Source organism: Barbatula barbatula, assembly GCF_947034865.1.
Source record: "Barbatula barbatula genome assembly, chromosome: 5".
Lineage (NCBI taxonomy): Eukaryota > Metazoa > Chordata > Actinopteri > Cypriniformes > Nemacheilidae > Barbatula > Barbatula barbatula.
In genome coordinates this window covers 4077808-4096069 of record NC_136769.1, presented here as the reverse complement: position 1 = coordinate 4096069, position 18262 = coordinate 4077808, and the positions used below count along the sequence as shown (strand labels likewise).

The window sequence follows — 18262 nt, the reverse complement described above, 5'->3', positions numbered from 1 at the left end:
ATTTTGCCAGATTATTTAGTATTTCTTTTTGTCTTGTCTAATTTAGATAAATTGACAGATTTCCAAATGTTTCTATTGCACAAAAATGTTTAACCCTTGCCTGTTTTGTTGAACTGTGATGTGAAAAGTTCAAAAAGTTTAGGAGCAGATGATACTGCATTTGATCAATATTTCCCTTTTGGTGGCTCCATGAAAATGCGGTAAATTTTGTTTGGTTATTGTTGTTGCGAGAAAACAGCAGATTTCTAAATGTTTTATTGTGCTATAACTTGATAGTTCTATTGCATTCTGAGGTGACAGGGTGATTTCTGTTTAAAATGAGCTGAGGACCAAAATGCTGCTTGATTCTAGGAGATGGATTCTATGGATTTTTGTTTGTGTCTTGTCTGTGAACTTCCTCTGTGATGGCTCTATCAATTTTATGCATTTGTGTTTGCAGTAGGTGTTGTTAAATTAATATTGGATGCTTTGAAAGTCGTTGCTTATTTATTTTTTGTGACTATGTAGTGGGTCAATTTTGCCAAATGATACTGATGCCAATGTGTTTTGTTTTCATAACATAATGACTGAGTGGTCTTGACAAAAGAACATAGTGGTGCATTTGTAGTTCGATGAACATTTGCACATCTGTACATCAAAATGCATTTGATGTCAGTTAGTTATTGAAATATTGAGTATATTGACTGTATTACTGTAATTTATTCTGTATTTTGCCAGATTATGGTGATCCTGGGGTTGTGATGATGGGCCTCTTGAATATTTTTGCCCGGGGCTAAATTGAAGTGTTAATCTGGCCCTGCCTACATGAAGATCCTAATTGAAGAGTATATAGAAACAAGGCATGTCCTCTTCCCACATACTAAGCTTAGACCCAAACATCATTACCTTTTGCATTATGCAGAGCTCACATTGCAGTTTGGACCATTAATTCCCACATGGACGATGCGTTTTGAAAGCAAGAACAGCTACTTTAAAAGGTGTATTCGAGCAAGTAAGAACTTCAAAAACATCACAAAATCACTTTCAGAGAGGCATCAATTGCTGCAGGTCCACCAAAGCAGGGGCAATGTGTTCTCCCCTGAGGTTATCATGTCTGACTGTACAAGGTTTTACCCAGAGTTGTATGATAGACAGTTGAAGGGTGCGCTGAAAGAATGTCTCAGCATCAAATGCGGTAGTGACAAACAAAATTACTGTACAAGGCACATGTTATGCAAATGAAATGCTTGTTATTTTGAGCTGTGAAATTGGAGAGCTAATTCTTGGAATGATTGCGTGCATTGTAATCAGAGAACAAAACATTGTGCTTCTTTTTCTCAGACAGAAAAGAGCATGTCTTGATCCTGATCTTGGTGTTTATGAAGCAGATAGTGATGCTTGTCATGATCCTGCCTCTCATTGTCTTGGTTTTCGAGTCTTGTGGCAGGATCATGTCAGCCCCATGTGTTTTGTGTGGAGAAAGAGCATTGTTTTGGTTTGTCACGCCATGCTCTCTCTCCGGTGTCGCGTCCTTTAGCCCCAACCCCTTGTTTCCCTGTTAGTGGCACTTTAGTGTTAGTCTTGTCACCAGCCCTGGTCCATCTTTCCCTTAGTATTTCATTACCCTCACCTGCCTCGTGCTATCCTCCTGTTAGCTTTTCCTTAGTGTTTCATTCATGTCACCTGCCGCCACTCTCCCTGTGTCATCAGTCCTTGTTAGTGTTTTCCTTTATGAAGCCCCAATTTCCTTCTGTCCCTTGTCGGTTCATTCCTCACGTTTACCCACCTACGTCTGTCTTGATACCCTGCCTTCCATTGGAGTTATCTTGTTGCTGTTTCAAAGTTTTTGGACTTATAGTTTATTTATTATTCTGATTACCCTGTTGTTTTGTCCCCCTTGTGGGAAGTTTTAGTTTTCAGTCTTGTCTTGATTTTGTTCTCGTTTTCCCCATCGAGGGTCTTTGTTTTAATAAAGTTTTATTATTTAGTAAATCGCTGCCTGCGCTTGGGTTCTGTCCATTCCTCATAACAGATGCTGGTACTTTTCTTTGCAAAAGACTTGATAAGCTTTTTGACTACATCCCACTTAGACACTCCCATAAAGGCGGCAGACTGCTGGTTGCTCTAAAGCACAGTCCACTATGGAGCATGTAAGAGGGAAGATCAGAAGCACACTGCCTTCACTCAAAGAAGAGCAACTGGAGAGTGTGATCACGAAGTTGATGGACTTGGGAGTTACACATGTTGATGACTGCAAATATCTGACAGCAGCAGACTTGGATCGGATTTTGCCACCAATACAGTCCAGACAATTGATCAGTGCATTCTGCTCAGGTATGTAACGTCTCCCAAACACAATATTTTTTTTGTAACACACACTCGTACACATTCTTTGTCTCTCTCTCTCTCTCTCTCACACACACACACACTTTTTTTTCTCTCTCTTACACACTAAAACTAATATTCTCTCTCTCTCTCTCTCTCTCTCTCTCTCTCTCTGTCTCTCTGTCTCTCTGTCTCTCTGTCTCTCTGTCTCTCTGTCTCTCTGTCTCTCTGTCTCTCTGTCTCTCTGTCTCTCTGTCTCTCTGTCTCTCTGTCTCTCTGTCTCTCTTTCTCTCTTTCTCTCTGTCTCTCTGTCTCTCTGTCTCTCTCTCTGTCTGTAAAAGTTAAGTCTCTCTTCCTTTGTCAGTGATGTTTTGTTTGCTATAAATTATAACCTTTCAATATTTATTGGTTTTAATTGTTTTTTCCACTTAGCATCCCAAAGCACTGTGGTTGAGTCATGTGCTCCTAGCAGTTCTAGTTTTGCTGATCATGTGACACCAGCTGTATCACCAACAGTGACTTCACAGAGTTTTTAAGTTCCATGGCACAAGTTCCCAGTGAAGTTAATGAATGCTCTAAAGGAGAAGGGAAGACCACTGCCAAAAGACAGAAGGCATATGGTCAGGATAATCATTGAAGACCTCATGGCTTCAGACACCAGACCAGGAAGAAGCAAGATAAAGCAGATTGCACAACAACTAGTTGAGAAACACCCTGATTCCTTCTTGGATAAATTTGGTACAAATGTTGTGGGTCAAGGTTTTGCCTCCCTTGTTATGCAAATGTAGAACCGAATTGAGAATGTAAGACGACAATTTGCTTTGAGCACATCGCCTTCAGAGAGGCCAAAGAAGAAATCGAGATTATCTGACCGTTATGGTTGTAGTCAGTGGGAACCAGTCACAGAATGACTGTTGCAACAATGAGGAAAAAAAGAAAATGCTGCAAGAAGCATTTAAAGGAAAACCTATACCTGAGAGTAACTATAAACATTAATGTCTGATACATACTATGCCCAGCGTATCACTCTGAATAACGAAGACAACGTAATCAAAGTCATGGAACAATGGCCTTACCTCTTTGAAGCCAACCATCTGCTAGATCACACAGAGAAACTGGTGGGGTTTTCGGATCAAACTAAATTGATTAACCAAATTGAGGAGAAGGGCAAGCCTATCACAGAGTTTCTTAAGAGCAAAGGAATCAAAGTAACAACAGACCCAATAAAACTCCTCCAAGGCCTAATGGAGTACCTTACAGAGAATCCAAAGGTGCTGCTTCTAAACAAAGATGTAAGTGCACAGCATAATAGCTTTATTTGTTTTGTCTTCCTAATTAGCAATCAATACAGCAGAATATTTTGTCTTCCTTTATAATATCTTCGTGTGCACTGCATCTAGCAGTTTCTATATTAACATTTTACCCATCTACATATTCTGTATTAATTTCTCACAGGAGGCTTTATCAGAGCTGCCAACCTCGCCATGTATTCTAGTAGTAGGTAAGGGTATGCATTTATCATAGTTGTAGGTAAGGATACGCATGTCTACTCCTAAACAAGTGTTGCATGTAACATATATTTGTTTCAGTGCTCTTACACACACACACTCTCTCACATGCACACCCACACCTTCTGCATCTCTAACATATGTATGCACTTTCTGCATCTCCAACACGACACACAAACACTTTCTGCATCCCTAACACTGACACACACACACTTTCTGCATCTCTCTCACACACACATACCCAAACTCTTTTTCTTACTCTCTTGGATGCACTTCTTTTCTGCCTCACGCACACTCTTTCTGTCTTACAGAAACTCTTTCTCTATCTCACAAGTGTTGCATATTTGTTTTATTGCAGATGAAGGAAGGTACCAAATATTTGTTGACGAAGTCACGGTGAACAAAAACATCGGCTGTCCTCTGATTGCTGTCAGCTACATGTTTTCTGTGAGAGATTTCCTGGCAGACTTCCTTGAAGAGCTGACTAGGCTTCAACAGGATGGAATTTCTTTCAAAGATGAAACCTTGAAGACTAAAGTAAATGCTTTCATTTGTGATGCTCTTGCAAGAGCTTTTTTTAAATGCATTAAGGGGCACAATGCATACAATAGTTGCGAGCATTGCACTATTAAATGACAATATGTAGACCACAGGGTTGTGTTCAATTACCATTCACAAGAGACCACTACGTTAAGAACAAATGAGGATTTCAACAGGCTCTCTTACTCTTCTCACAAAAGTGGACACTCACCCTTGTTGATGGACGCTTGTCATTGTACATTCATTTGCGTTGGACTATATGCACCTGGTATGCCTAGGGGTGGTTAGACGCTTACTGAACTTTCTCAAACAGGGTCCACGAGCATGTAAACTTTCTCCGAGACAAATTGGTGAAATATCATCCAACCTTGTCTCTCAATGGAAAACTGCCAAGAGAATTTGCACGACAGCCACTTGCATTTTTGGACAGATGGAAAGCAACTGAATTCGGTCAGTTCTTACTTTACACTGGACCTGTTGTTCTACGTTCAGTGTTGCCTCAGAGCTTCTATCACCACTTCCTTACACTTACTGTTGCCATGTCTATACTGTTGGACTCTGATGATAAAGCGAGGAATACATATACTGCCTATGCAGAGGAACTACTGATGTATTTTTATAAAACATCTACTAAGCTCTACACCCACGTCTTTACTTCCTACAATGTCCATTCTCTTGTCTACCTAGCAGAAGATGTTAGGAATTTCTGAACGTCTTTGAAGAGATCTCTGCTTTTCCGTTTGAGAACCATCTGCACATAAAAAAATTGCTCATTGATACTTAATGAAATCTTATGTGTTTTGGCTGACCACTTGTGATTGGATCACCAAAAACACACTGTGGACATCGGACAAATTTAGTATCTAACTTAAAGGGATAGTTCACCCCAAAATGGAAACAGTTGTCATTTACAGTTATAAGTTACAAACTTGTGATAATGTCTTTATTCTTTATTAATTTTTAAAGATTGTTGGTAACAAAGCAGGTTTCAGCAGAACATTTATATGGGTTTGGAACAACTCAAGGATAAGTAAATGATAACATTTTTTGTGAACTATCCTTTTAATCTCAATCCGACTATTTCCTGCCAATATGTTATGTAACCAGTAAATTATTGAATTGTCTACACCAGGGGTGTCCAGTCCTGCTCGTGGAGGGCCACTATCCTGCAGAGTTTAGCTTCAGCCCCAATTAAGCACTCCTGAACCAGCTAATTATGGTCTGTGAACATACTAAAACTTTCAGACCAGTTTGTTAAGGCAAACAGCTGGACAGTGGCCCTCCAGAACAGAATTTTGACACCCCTGATCCACATAATGTCACAACTTTTAAGTAATTGGGTTTATATCTATCTGTTGTTTTCTGAAAGACAAGAACAATGTGGGCCAAAGCTGTATGGAGAGAAGGCAAAGCCGAAATGGAGGAAGTCATTCCATCCCGTTGGGTCAAGAATGGGTGTGTGTCCTGGCCTGATCAACAAGTCAAAAGAGCAATGAAAACTTTTCGAGTGCCTGAGGATGTGTGGATGAAATTTCCGCTTATAAAAGTTAAAATTCGGTCAGGTATGTCATTTTTTACTCTTTACATTAGGGCGGGAAAATTGGAATCAGAATTGTAGTTATCATTTCTATAAACCCTAATTTATTCTTCTATAAATTCTTATATCACATGACAAGTAATATTACATTTAATAAGTTAATATAAGTAACATGATACCTGTGCATAACACTGGCTTTCAGATAACAGGCAGGAATGTGAAAAATAGGATTTGACCACCGCTGACGAAGTGAGCTGCCCAGAGGGAGAGCCTATAAAGGTTCCTGAAAAGAGGACACCAAAGAAGAAGAGCTACCCGGACTACCAAATGGGTAGATAGAGAACAAATGCTGGTAAGTAATTGTAAGCTAAGTAACCATCCAGCACTAGCTATTTTTTTTAATCCTCATAAAATGTGATGGCCCCAAGAATATTATGTTGTATAAATAACTTTGTACTAATCCGATTTCAAACAGGGGTTTTGCAGATATTGCAGAGTTGTGTACCTCTTTGTGGGTTTGCCATTTCCCTCTGTAACAGCAATTTAGTTTAATATGCTGTTGAATGTTTGTTGAACACGTTATCTTATTTGTGGAAGACGGTTGTTGTTGAATCTGTTTAAAAAATAATATTAAATATGATTGCAGATGACCTTCTTGTCAGTGATTTTACAATGGTCGATGTTGCTGATCTCTCAACAGATTTGCCCACAGGTAAGTGACAAGGTTTTAAAAAGCTTTTTCATAATGTTTATAGCAAATAATAATAATGAGAAGTCATTTTTAAGTCAAATAATAATGAGAAAAAAAGAAGCTTGAATACAACTGTCTGTGTATATGTATAATTGTTAGTGATAGTGATATGTATAAATAATGGTGGTTTTCTTTTCCAATGTAGATGATCACCCTCTGCCCTGTGTACCCAACAAAGTTCAGAAGAATGTGCAGTCTGGCTGCTATTTTAACTTAAATTATTTTATCAAGTAAAGTTAAGTGTAAAATATAATCAAATGATTAAACTGCATTATTTGCATTACTTGCTTATTTAGTTATTTTTTATCCGCAATCAAGTCAATATTGTATATATTTAGAATCTGTCAATACAAAGTCCTGATCCGGTGCTTGTAAAAATATTCGATGCAGACTTTTGTAATGAATCACAGTCCATTATTTTCTTTCCCCCATTTGACTTTTGAGACATTATTGCATTACACATCGCGTCCCTTTTCTTTTAGATATCTTAGTTTTCCCCTTAATTTGCATGCTAAAATGTCAAGTGGATGCATGTCATTTCTAAACTCGACACCATTTAACCATCTCTCGAATCGAATTTAAAATTAAATATGTATCCAAAGTTAACCAATCAAATCGATAGAAAAAAGGGTCTATAATTAACATAAAGGTTTGAGCATTTATTAAGCACAATTTTGTCCGTTGAACATAAATGTTAACCTAAATATACATTACAATACATACAACTTTATATATTAAAATCAATTTAACTGAAAATAAATAATAGTTGTGCTGCTGCTGCAAACATTCTTTTGGTAAATGACATCTATATTGCATTCTATTAACTTTCTGCTTTTTGCAACTTTCTTTTTTTTCAGTCATCAGACAGCATTTACTAAACAGAAAAAACATTTGTGATTAATATTTTAGTAGTGCCTTCATCTTCAATTCAGTCTATAATTCCAATATACTGATACACACATTAAAACAATTACACTCTAATTGAAAAAAGTGTAAAAGAACCAAAACCATTCACTGATGTGTTGTTAACAGATTATTTACAAACCAAATCACCATGATCTAGTAATCATGAAAATATATTTTTACTTTGTCATGTTGCACAGCCTTGTTATGCTACGACAGTGCTTAACCCTTAATGATTTCTGACATTCTTGATGGTTAACAGAGTATGTAAGAGGAAAGTGATCGTATCACGCTGTCAAGCATTTCTAAATCACTGCCGAACCCTCATTTCAGATCCTTAAATGTCTTACATTTTACTTGTTTACATCTGTAGACACCTTGAACGAGGACAACAATCCTTATTGAAATTTGGATGCATACTAGATATTTGTAGAAGCAAACTTCATGGATATATTAAAATATTGCTTTGCTGGAGTAGTGACACACCAAACTAGTAGAATAATTATTCCACTCATTACATCAAATATTAGCAGTGCACCCGGGTACACACAGTTTTATTTACCAAATTGTAAAAATGCAGGGGGCATAAGTAGTGCAGTGTCACAGGGTTTATACACTGTCTAAACACTGTTAACGATTTGCTTGTATTTTTACAGTACGTTACTGGCAGCACGGTTGCCAGTAAGTTACTGTATTTTGATTTACAGTGCTGTACTGTAATAGATTACTTCAGTACAAAAAATATTGCTGTATAGATACAACACAGTACTTTACTGTATTTTTACTATATTTATACTGCAATTTACTGTAATACCTATATTGACAAATTACTATTTAATTCGTATTGGCAATAATTACAAATATTATTATATATTTTAGCTAGTTTGGATATAAATCTGTAGTTATTAATATTATTATAAAATATTATAAAACTGCTATACTATTATGAATCAAAAGGCAATCCAGGCAAATTTTTTATTGTGTGTGTGTGTGTGTGTGTGTGTGTGTGGTGCTGTGTGAGAGTGTTGTGTGGTGCTGTGTGAGAGTGTTGTGTGGTGCTGTGTGAGAGTGTTGTGTGGTGCTGTGTGAGAGTGTTGTGTGGTGCTGTGTGAGAGTGTGTGTGGTGCTGTGTGAGAGTGTTGTGTGGTGCTGTGTGAGAGTGTTGTGTGGTGCTGTGTGAGAGTGTTGTGTGGTGCTGTGTGAGAGTGTTGTGTGGTGCTGTGTGAGAGTGTTGTGTGGTGCTGTGTGAGAGTGTTGTGTGGTGCTGTGTGAGAGTGTTGTGTGTGTGAGAGTGTTGTGTGTGTGAGAGTGTTGTGTGTGTGTGTGTGTGTGAGAGTGTTGTGTGTGTGTGTGTGTGTGTGTTTGTTTTTGTGGTTTATGAAGACTTTTGACCTGAATACGCACCAGCATTACGGGGACATTTGGGTTTATGAGGACAGGGACCATGTCCTTGTAAATCCGACAATGTAGATGTCATTTACTTAGTCCCAGAAGCACTATCTCCAATTTTGGCGCGATGTCCTTTTATACCATAAAACCCTGAAATGTTACCATACACAGTGTATCTCTGAGTTTGAGAGTGCGCCCCTGTAGCCTGGTCCCGGTATTGCACTCGCGTCATCCAAAAAGTGCATATATTATGCCAGTGTAAGTTTTAAGGCCTGTGATTGGATAGATCGGTATCGATTGGCGCGAAATAGCGAAAACAAGATGGCGGAGTTGGGCGGAGCTTCAATCAGCGCTGCTTGACTGCACACAACCTGCTATATACACGTGAGTTAATATACAATACTAAGTCATTATTATAATGATAATAATTTATCGATTGCGAATGAAATATGTGATGCATATGGGTCCTGCAATGAAATGTATTCCTAAAATAAAATAAAGTATGACAATAACTTAAAATCAGATCAGTACAGTTTAATGGAGAAACGCGATTAGACAATCTTGTTTGCTATGCTATTAATAAAAGTATAAACAAACAGTTTACTCACAGGCATAAATCATAGATGCTTATTAAAAAGATATTTGTACTATTAGTAGTTTTATTTGATATTAATGATTCTAATGAATAGCCTATGGTAATCAGAGGTGTAGTGATGCTCACGTTTATTTCCAGTTCGGACCGGATTAGAAACTGCACCAGAGAACACCTGTTTTTCAACAATTGAACCGTTTTGAAGCAACTATCACTCAAAAGGTAAGTTATAATGTTGTTTAATAGCTTGTTTAATCCGTCTGGTTTGTTTGTGCATGTCTTGCAAGCTCTTCCCTGCTTATTTTAGTCTTATTCATCATAATATTGAATTGTCATGACATGTGTTGAATGGGAGGGGGATGGATATATATATTATATTAAATAATAATACCACCCAGTACAGTATCCTGACATGCTGCTGTGAAATATAACTGCAGTTCTTCTGCGTTAAGAGATTGATCAAGATGCACTCTTATTTCTCCTGAGTTTAATATCATAAACTTTGTACCAATAGAACTGTCATTCTTAATGTTTATATCAAAACCAAACTTGCTGAATCATATGTCAAATGAAATGCACTATTCAGAATTATTGAGTGTCTTTTCCTATGACCGTAGACACATCAGATGGCCGAAGTGAAACGGCGAAGGAGAAAGCCCAAGCCTCTGGAGCAGGCCATACAGTTTTCACTTCTCAAGAAAGACAAGGAAGGGCTTGATGGCAGATTCATCAATGATTCAAAAGGTGAGTTTGATGGTTTATTAAAGCTGTGTCAGGTACATTGTATGCTATTTACTTCTCTGTTGTCGTGTAGGGAGAGGTGTGTTCAGTTGTACTGAGTTTGATAAGGGAGATTTCCTGCTGGAATACAGAGGAGATCTCATAAGTAAAGAAGAATGTGAGCGGAGACAAGGAATATATCATGACGCCCTCAAAGTTTTCTTGTTTGAGTTTCGATATGATGGAAAACTCCTCTGGTATGTAGAAAACATTTTAACATTAAAACTACTCTATTATAGATACTTATTGATAACTCTCATTTCTTTAGTGTTGATGCTGCCCGAGATGACTGTTCTCTTGGTAGACTTGTAAATGATGACCATATTAACCCAAACAGCAAGATGAAGACGATCCGTGTGGATGGAAAACCACACCTTTGCTTATTTGCTATAAGGAGCATCTGTGCTGGTGAAGAGATCACATATAATTATGGTGATTCTGAGTGGCCATGGCGTTGCACGGTATTTAAACCTTTACAATAACAACTTTGGATTATTTCAAACAACTTAAAAATATAAAAGGTTAATTGTAATGGATTTTATATGAATAACCTTATGCGTGTCAATTAGATGCAGTATATCAGGTTGTTTGTAGCCTCCACATCGTTTTTATGAAGACCCTTTTTTATGAAGACATCAAAAAACATGTTTACCTCAAGAACAACTCATGCCAATATTGAAAACTCATTATTGTACTATTAGATTAAATATAACCATAATACAAGTAGTTAAAAAGCAGCCTCCTTGGTTAAAATAGACCTTCAATAAGTAATTCTACAATAATAATGAGTCATTATTTGTCACATTATATTTTGTTTCTTATTTGTTTCTTAAACTTGTTGTTTCAGATGATAACTAGAGTTGCTATATCTTGTTTGGGTCTCACCTGATTATTTTTAAAGTTATCCAATAAGTTAATGTAATAATTTAGTTATTCCTCAAGTGAAAGAGCAGATTTTTAATGTACCTCCGAAACAGATTGTTTGCCACAGTTATCACTCACTGAATTATGATTGTGTGTGTGTGTATAAAGTGATCTCTCATATAAATACTTAAACTCAGGGTGCTGTAGTTACCAGTGTCCCGGTAAGACGTGTGTCCTTATAGACCAGACTTCTGTCAAACTAAAACCACACACTTGAGATTCTTCAGTCAAGTTAAACATCAAGAACATGTTTTCCTCATAAAACTGTGTCCTCATAAAACAGGTGTAAAGCTACAGACAACCTTACATACTATAATGAACATGCATGTAATGTGATGCATTAAAGTATTTTGGGTTACATTTAAACATGTATCTTATATTTAAATATTGATTTGAAATAAAACTCTTTTGTAATCTTACTTTGATATTATCTCAAATCACTACTTCATGTGCACATACAGTATTTATTGGTCAGTAACTGTGTACTAACCATGGTCATCCTGTTCATGTCTATTTTGCATTACTGGCTGACTCTACATTATCCTTTTGATATATTTCATATATTTGCCATGTTTTAAAACTCTTATCTTTATGTTATATTTTCAGATAAGCCATACGACCCAGTTGTCACCAGGCAGTGATGATTGTGCTGCTCTTACTGTGGGACTACACAAGGTGAGTGACAGTTGTACTGGAAGAGAATGAGTAGGGCCGGTAATTCTGCATATCTATTCCAATTCTTATTCATTCCTAACTTTAATTTCAATAAGGGAAAAACATTATATATCCTTCTTATTTATTTGAAGTCTGATTGCAAAACATGTCATTGTAGCTGAATATTAGCTTTCCTCTATCCCAGTGGTAAGAGCATTGTGTTAACAACGCAAGGTTGTGTGTTGGATCTCAGGGGATTGCAGATACCTGTGTATAAATGTATAGAATAATGCAATGTAAGTCGCTTTGGATAAAAGCATCTGCCAAATACCTACATGTAAATGTAAATATTAGCGCTCGGCACAGAATACAATGCATAGGGTTAGTGCTTTAACAAACAAGGGTTTCAAATGTCTAATTTGATGTTTTGTAGACTCTCAGTGAGGTTGAACCCTCCATTCTTAAAGTGAACACACAGTCAGAAGCCAGAGACGTACAAAAGGTATTGTTTTTTTCTTTCTGGAAATCAAATGGTTATGGCCATATGTTTAGAGTTTTAACTATCTGCATAATTACCATGTTAAAATGTCAACCTCTTTTAAATGTCCAAGTCACTTCTGTAACCCATGAATTACTTTGCCCACTAATATAACCCAGTGGTTGAAAATGTGCCATTGTGGCTAAATTTTTTCTGGCATCATTAGCCAGCTTTTGCTTCAGTGCTTCATTCATAATGTTTGCTTGTTTTCATTTCATGTTTTTAGTAGACTGTAGTCCGTGATCAATCACTGTTAATGGACTCAAGTTTCTGTGCATCCACTGAAGGACTGGAAAAAGTCTGTCTGTGATTCTGCTTTATTTGGATAATCTCTGAATCCTCTCTGTAGAAGTGTTAAGTGTTTTTTCCTTGCTTCCAGGTGACTCCTGAGAAGGACATATTATCATTTAAGGGTCAAGACTGTGTTGAGAAGGTAATAAAAAGAGCATTGCATCATTTGAGGAAATATTAGTTTGTTCTAGTATGTCTTCTCCAGATTAAACTTGTTTTTTTCATTATGTTTTCAGATGACACCTGTCAAAAAGCACTTGTTCAACGAGGAGCAGAGCTTTTGTGCACCTACTGAACAAGTCAATGAGGTATTTACATGTTTTAGTTTAATGGGAAAACCTGTGTAAATAATTAATTTTATTCTGCTGGCCCACAACCGTCTAAACTGTCCTACCCCAGTTTAAACCGAATGAACCAAAAAAAGGTTTTATATAACATAAAATGTCTTTGACATTGTGTTCTGTGCCATTGCTTACGCCTGGGCCACACATACTCCGTGTGTAGAACTTGTGTTGCGTATTGTAGTACGTATGCGTTGCGCAAGCGATATTTGCCATACGGTGGCGATCTGTGGTTTCTGTGACCCACAAGTTCAACAAATGTCACACAGTTTCACTTTCAGCAGAAAAGCCCCTCCTCTAAATGCTTTTTTTGAAAAGTGTGTAGTGTCTTTAACATGAAAATATACTTTCAGATTTACAGTTTTACCGGATTATGTGTTTTCTGCAATCCTGGTAAGAGTTGAGCTTTATCTAGCTTTATCTCGAAATCAAATCAACATGATGACTGTGAAAATGAGTGGCTCACTTTAATTACATGCATGTATGGTGAAATCCCATCTCAATCTGTGTGATTTTAAGCACAATACGCGTCCTGTCACTTTTAAATCTGTCCGTAGTGTACAGCGAAAACAGACTCAATGCATAAACGCTCGCTGCACTGACAGAACGTAACGCATCTGCAACGGAACAACGGACGGACCGCAACGCAAACGCAAGCTGTGTGAAGAATATCATCTGTTAACATAAAAAAATGCAACGCACTGCATACGGAGTATGTGTGGCCCAGGCGTTAGGCAATGTTTTACATGTCTCAGGAAAATGTGAAGTTAATATATTTGCACAGCAGGACATTTAGTTACCAAAAATGTATGTTAAGAACGATCCGATTTGGGAATCGGATCAGATCGTTAAGTATCTTAAGATTCCCACAGAGAAATGTATTACAATCTTAGGGATAGTTCTAATAATAAATCTAAAAGTATTATTGTTTGTCTTAAATTTGGACTCTAAAAATAGGTTGGAGCTCTTAGTTTTGCTCTCAAAGTGGACCAGTTTTAAACTTTAAAATGATCAATATCTTCTTCAAGGATGCATGATTAAAAATTGTAGTTTTACATGTATGTTTAAGAATATTCCTTTTTTGACACTGACACATTCACAAATCTTTTTCTTTTCAGGTCTGTAAGCATGACGTGGTCTCTTCAGTAATATCAAGCATGGACAGATGTGCTAAATGTGTGGGACCTGTTGCGGCACTAAAGTGGATTGGCCTGAGATGTAAATGTTAGTATATTGTCTATTTTGCAGCATGACATATCTTCATTTATTTTAGTACCATTCATTTAAGATCAAAGTTGTTTAACTGTTGAAGCAGCTTATTATCAAGTTATTAGTTAGGCTAGTAGTTTTTGCTGTGATATAGAGTTACTTGAAATGTGCTTAAAGTAATACATAAAAATAGTAACATTTGCATCCCCCCCCCTTTCATTTTTGCTAATCTGAAAATGATCCAATCCATTAACAAAAGAACATATATGATCCAAACCTTGAGTTTTGTGATCTATTAAACCACTAAAAACATAAATTGCAATAAGGGGGTAATTTTAACATGAGATACTATACCTAAACGCAATACAAATGACAACAGCTGAACATGTCCTGATACATGATGATTTCTCCAATAGTGTGCTCCAGTTTTTGGCACAAGTCCTGTTATTTAAAGTTTCACGAATGGACTGGAAAACGGTCATCACTGGTAAGAGAGTGTTTGATTTATATATGTTTGTTCTTTAGTTTTATGAATTAAAACTTTCTATTATTACTGTAAATTAATCATACCTATATTGACAATAGGATGTAAGTTCAGAGGAAGATGAGTTGTCAGATGAGGAATACATACCACAGTCTGAGTCAGACAGTCAGTCAGACAGTTTAGATGAACTGACAACAAAACCAGCAAGATATGATCAATCTAAACTCCTCTCAGATATGCATGGAGCGGCATCCTCTAAGTTTAGTGAACCTCTGAGATCCAATGTTACACCCCTGAATTTATCTAAAGACAAAGGAAAACCAATCTTAAAGGCCATGGAAGCAGCATGTGTTTATGAAGAGTCTGGCTTGCTTTGTCAGGAGGAGCAGTTGACTGATGTTGAGATAGACAGTGAATCGGACAGGTCTGGTGAATGCAACCTTCCCAGTAAGCAAGATTCAGAGGTATGCAGGTCAACAGATGTTATATCATCACCGCCATCACAAAACAGAGAGGAGAGTATTGAGAAGCTTTTGAATGCAGAAAAGGCAGCGACATTGAGAGAGGAAGGGAGGGAAAGCAGCATTGGTGAAGCAGATCAGTGTGTGGAATCAGCAAACATTTCTTGTTCAGCAAATAGTAAGAACTATTGTTACATCTGCGGGAAGCCTCAGTCCAAGTTGGCGCGCCATTTGAAAACTCATATGGCTGATGTTGAAGTTGGGCAGGCCTTGTCACTCCCTGTGCACTCAAAAGAACGCAAAGCAATGCTGCAAAAACTCAGGAACAAGGGCAACTATCAGCATAACACAGATGTTTTAAAGTTTGGAGAGGGGGCCCTTAAAATAAAACGGGCACCAAAAAAAGAACGTGACTCAAAGCATTTTGTGCATTGCATGTACTGCAAAGGGATGTTTGTACGTAGAGATCTATGGCGTCATTTGAAACGATGTCCCTCAAAACCAGTGTCTGACAGTGAAAACCAAGGGAGAACCAGGGTTTTGGGTCTGGCAACTATGGCAGAGTCTTCATTCAGTCAGCAGATATCGCAAGGAGTGTGGAAGCTCTTAAGTGTGATGAAGCAGGATGACATTTCTGCTGTTGTAAAAAATGACCTGAGTATTCTTCAACTTGCACAGTCTTTCTATAACAAACATGGACATGACCCTACCAAGTTTGAGTACATTCGTCAAAAACTCAGAGAAATTGGAAGATTGTTGTTGACTTTGCGTAGAGAGTTTTCAATATACAGTCTAGAAGAAGCTGTAAAACCTGCCAATTTTTACAGACTCATTGGAGCAGTCCAGAGAGTGTCTGGCTATGACGACGAGAGTCACTGCTACCAATGTCCAAGCCTTGCACTGAAACTGGGGCATTCTTTGAATAAGATTTGTGAAATCGTTCACTGCAGAGCACTGATGTCCGAGGACAAGGAACTGATCACGTCGACAGAGACATTTAAAAAGCTCTACTCCTCAAAGTGGTCTGAGATGATCTCGCACACAGCTTTGGTCACGCTGAATGAGGCGAAATTTAACAAGCCATTAACCCTGCCTTTCACTCAGGACGTACAGTGCCTTCATCAGTTTTTAGAGAAGACTGCACAAACAGCATTTCTGAACCTAAAAGAGACTGCCTCTCCTCAAAGCTATGCAGAACTAGCCAAAACAACGCTTGCCAGAATGATTGTTTTCAACCGTAGACGTGCAGGAGAGGTCTCTAAAATGCCACTCCGAGGTTTCAAAGAAAGGGACAGCACTTCTCTCCATGATGATGTTGCCATGGGCCTGAGCAAGTTTGAACAGAAACTCTGCAGCCACTTTAGTCGAGTTGAGATCAGGGGGAAAAGGGGAAGAAAGGTTGCGGTTCTTCTCTCACCTGATATGGTTGATGCCCTGACACTGCTGGTTACAAAGAGAAGTGAATGTGGAGTGCTGGACACTAATGAATTCTTGTTTGCCAGACCCAACTGCCAGAGTCATTACAGAGGTCCGGACTCTCTTAGGGTTTATGCAAGTGAATGTGGAGCTCAAAATCCAGAGTTTCTCAGATCAACTCATCTCCGCAAACATGTAGCTACTCTCTCCCAAATCCTAAACCTGAAAAACAATGAACTGGATCAGGTCGCAGATTTCCTGGGACATGATATTCGCGTCCATCGCGATTATTACAGGCTGCCTGAAGCCACTACTCAGCTGGCTAAAATATCCAAGTTACTGCTAGCCATGGAAAAGGGCCGTCTTCCTAATCTTCAAGGCAAATCACTTGATGACATTGAGATTGAAGGTATGTCCATCCTACTGTAGGCAGTACAGTGGAGTTTTACACTCATAGGGAGGTTTAAGGAAACTGAATTATGTGATGTACCTTGCATCTATTGAGTACACACTAGGGTGTAGTCTAATGGTCAGTCATGTTTCAAAAATGACTTCTGAATACAGGTTAAACATGTAGATGTTTCTCATGTTCTAAAGTTCACTTTTTCTTCAAGATGAAATCAGTCTGACAGATTCTGAAGCCAGTGATCCTGATGAAAGAGAGTCTGAGGACGATGCTCCTGCTGGAGGTGCAGGTGTCTCCAGTGATTTTGGTAAGTTGACAAGTAAACATGTTTTTGAATATGTTATTATTATTTTAACCCAGCATTTTAATTAGATTATTTGCATAAATAAAATGCATAGATACAGTTTTATTGCTTATTGTGCCTATAGTGCAACTTTTCTAATGGAATATTATTAAATTTAGGGATGCTCCAACATTTTAATTATGTCTGATACCAAGAAGTTGGTCATTTTCATGTTTGCCAAAACTGATAAATGACAGATGAACACAAGTCTTAAAAAGCAGCTGTTCAACAGGCTGAAGATTTCACTTCTAGAATAATATTTGAAGTTAAGGCTATAATAATAAGTTCATCCAAATTTCCTGATCAGTGTATAAATGATTTCTTGCAGATGTTCATAAGATGCCAATTGAGAGAACCACTGAAGTTTCCCAAGGTACCTGGGGGTTTAAATCAGAATACCATCATCATTGTAAGTACATGAGCTCTCATATAGTTAGAGCTTACTAACATATAAATTATTCTGTACAGAGAATGAGAGTGAGGCAGAAACTGAAAAACCACGTAAAGGCCAAAAGGTGTGCTGGTCGAATGCAGAAGTTAGCGCTGTGATGAAACATTTTAAGTCACACATAATCAAAGGGAAACTGGCCACACTGTCTGAATCCCAGCAGTGTAAGTCCGCTGAAAATCATGTTTTGTCAAGGCGAAGTGCACAAAACATCAGAGATTTCGTGCGAAATCGCGGAATTAGTTTAAAAAGGAAAGCACAACTCAAGTAAAGTTGGATCATGTCTTATTTGATGTTGTTCTATTTTGATTATTACTTGTTTGTTTTTGTTAATAATAATGGCAGCAGTAATTTGTTAAAAAAAAAGTAATACTGTCAGCGTTTCATCACCCTCATGTTGTTTCAAGCCTGCATGACTTTCTATCTTCAGTGGAATGCAAAAG

The 18262-nt window shown here is 37.7% G+C and overlaps 1 protein-coding gene across 1 annotated transcript; it reads left to right on the top strand.

Annotated features, from left to right (window-relative positions):
- Positions 1-7286: 7286 nt before the first annotated feature.
- LOC306893897 (uncharacterized protein) lies at positions 7287-18225 on the top strand. The gene is made up of 14 exons (XM_079456021.1): positions 7287-9746; positions 10142-10268; positions 10339-10501; positions 10573-10765; positions 11835-11903; positions 12316-12384; positions 12800-12853; positions 12948-13019; positions 14171-14276; positions 14678-14748; positions 14847-17031; positions 17237-17335; positions 17700-17744; positions 17840-18225. The coding sequence occupies exons 2-14, from the start codon at positions 10151-10153 to the stop codon at positions 18088-18090; spliced, it is 3495 nt and encodes a 1164-aa protein (XP_079312147.1). The 5' UTR covers positions 7287-9746; positions 10142-10150; the 3' UTR covers positions 18091-18225.
- The last annotated feature ends 37 nt before the right edge of the window (positions 18226-18262 follow it).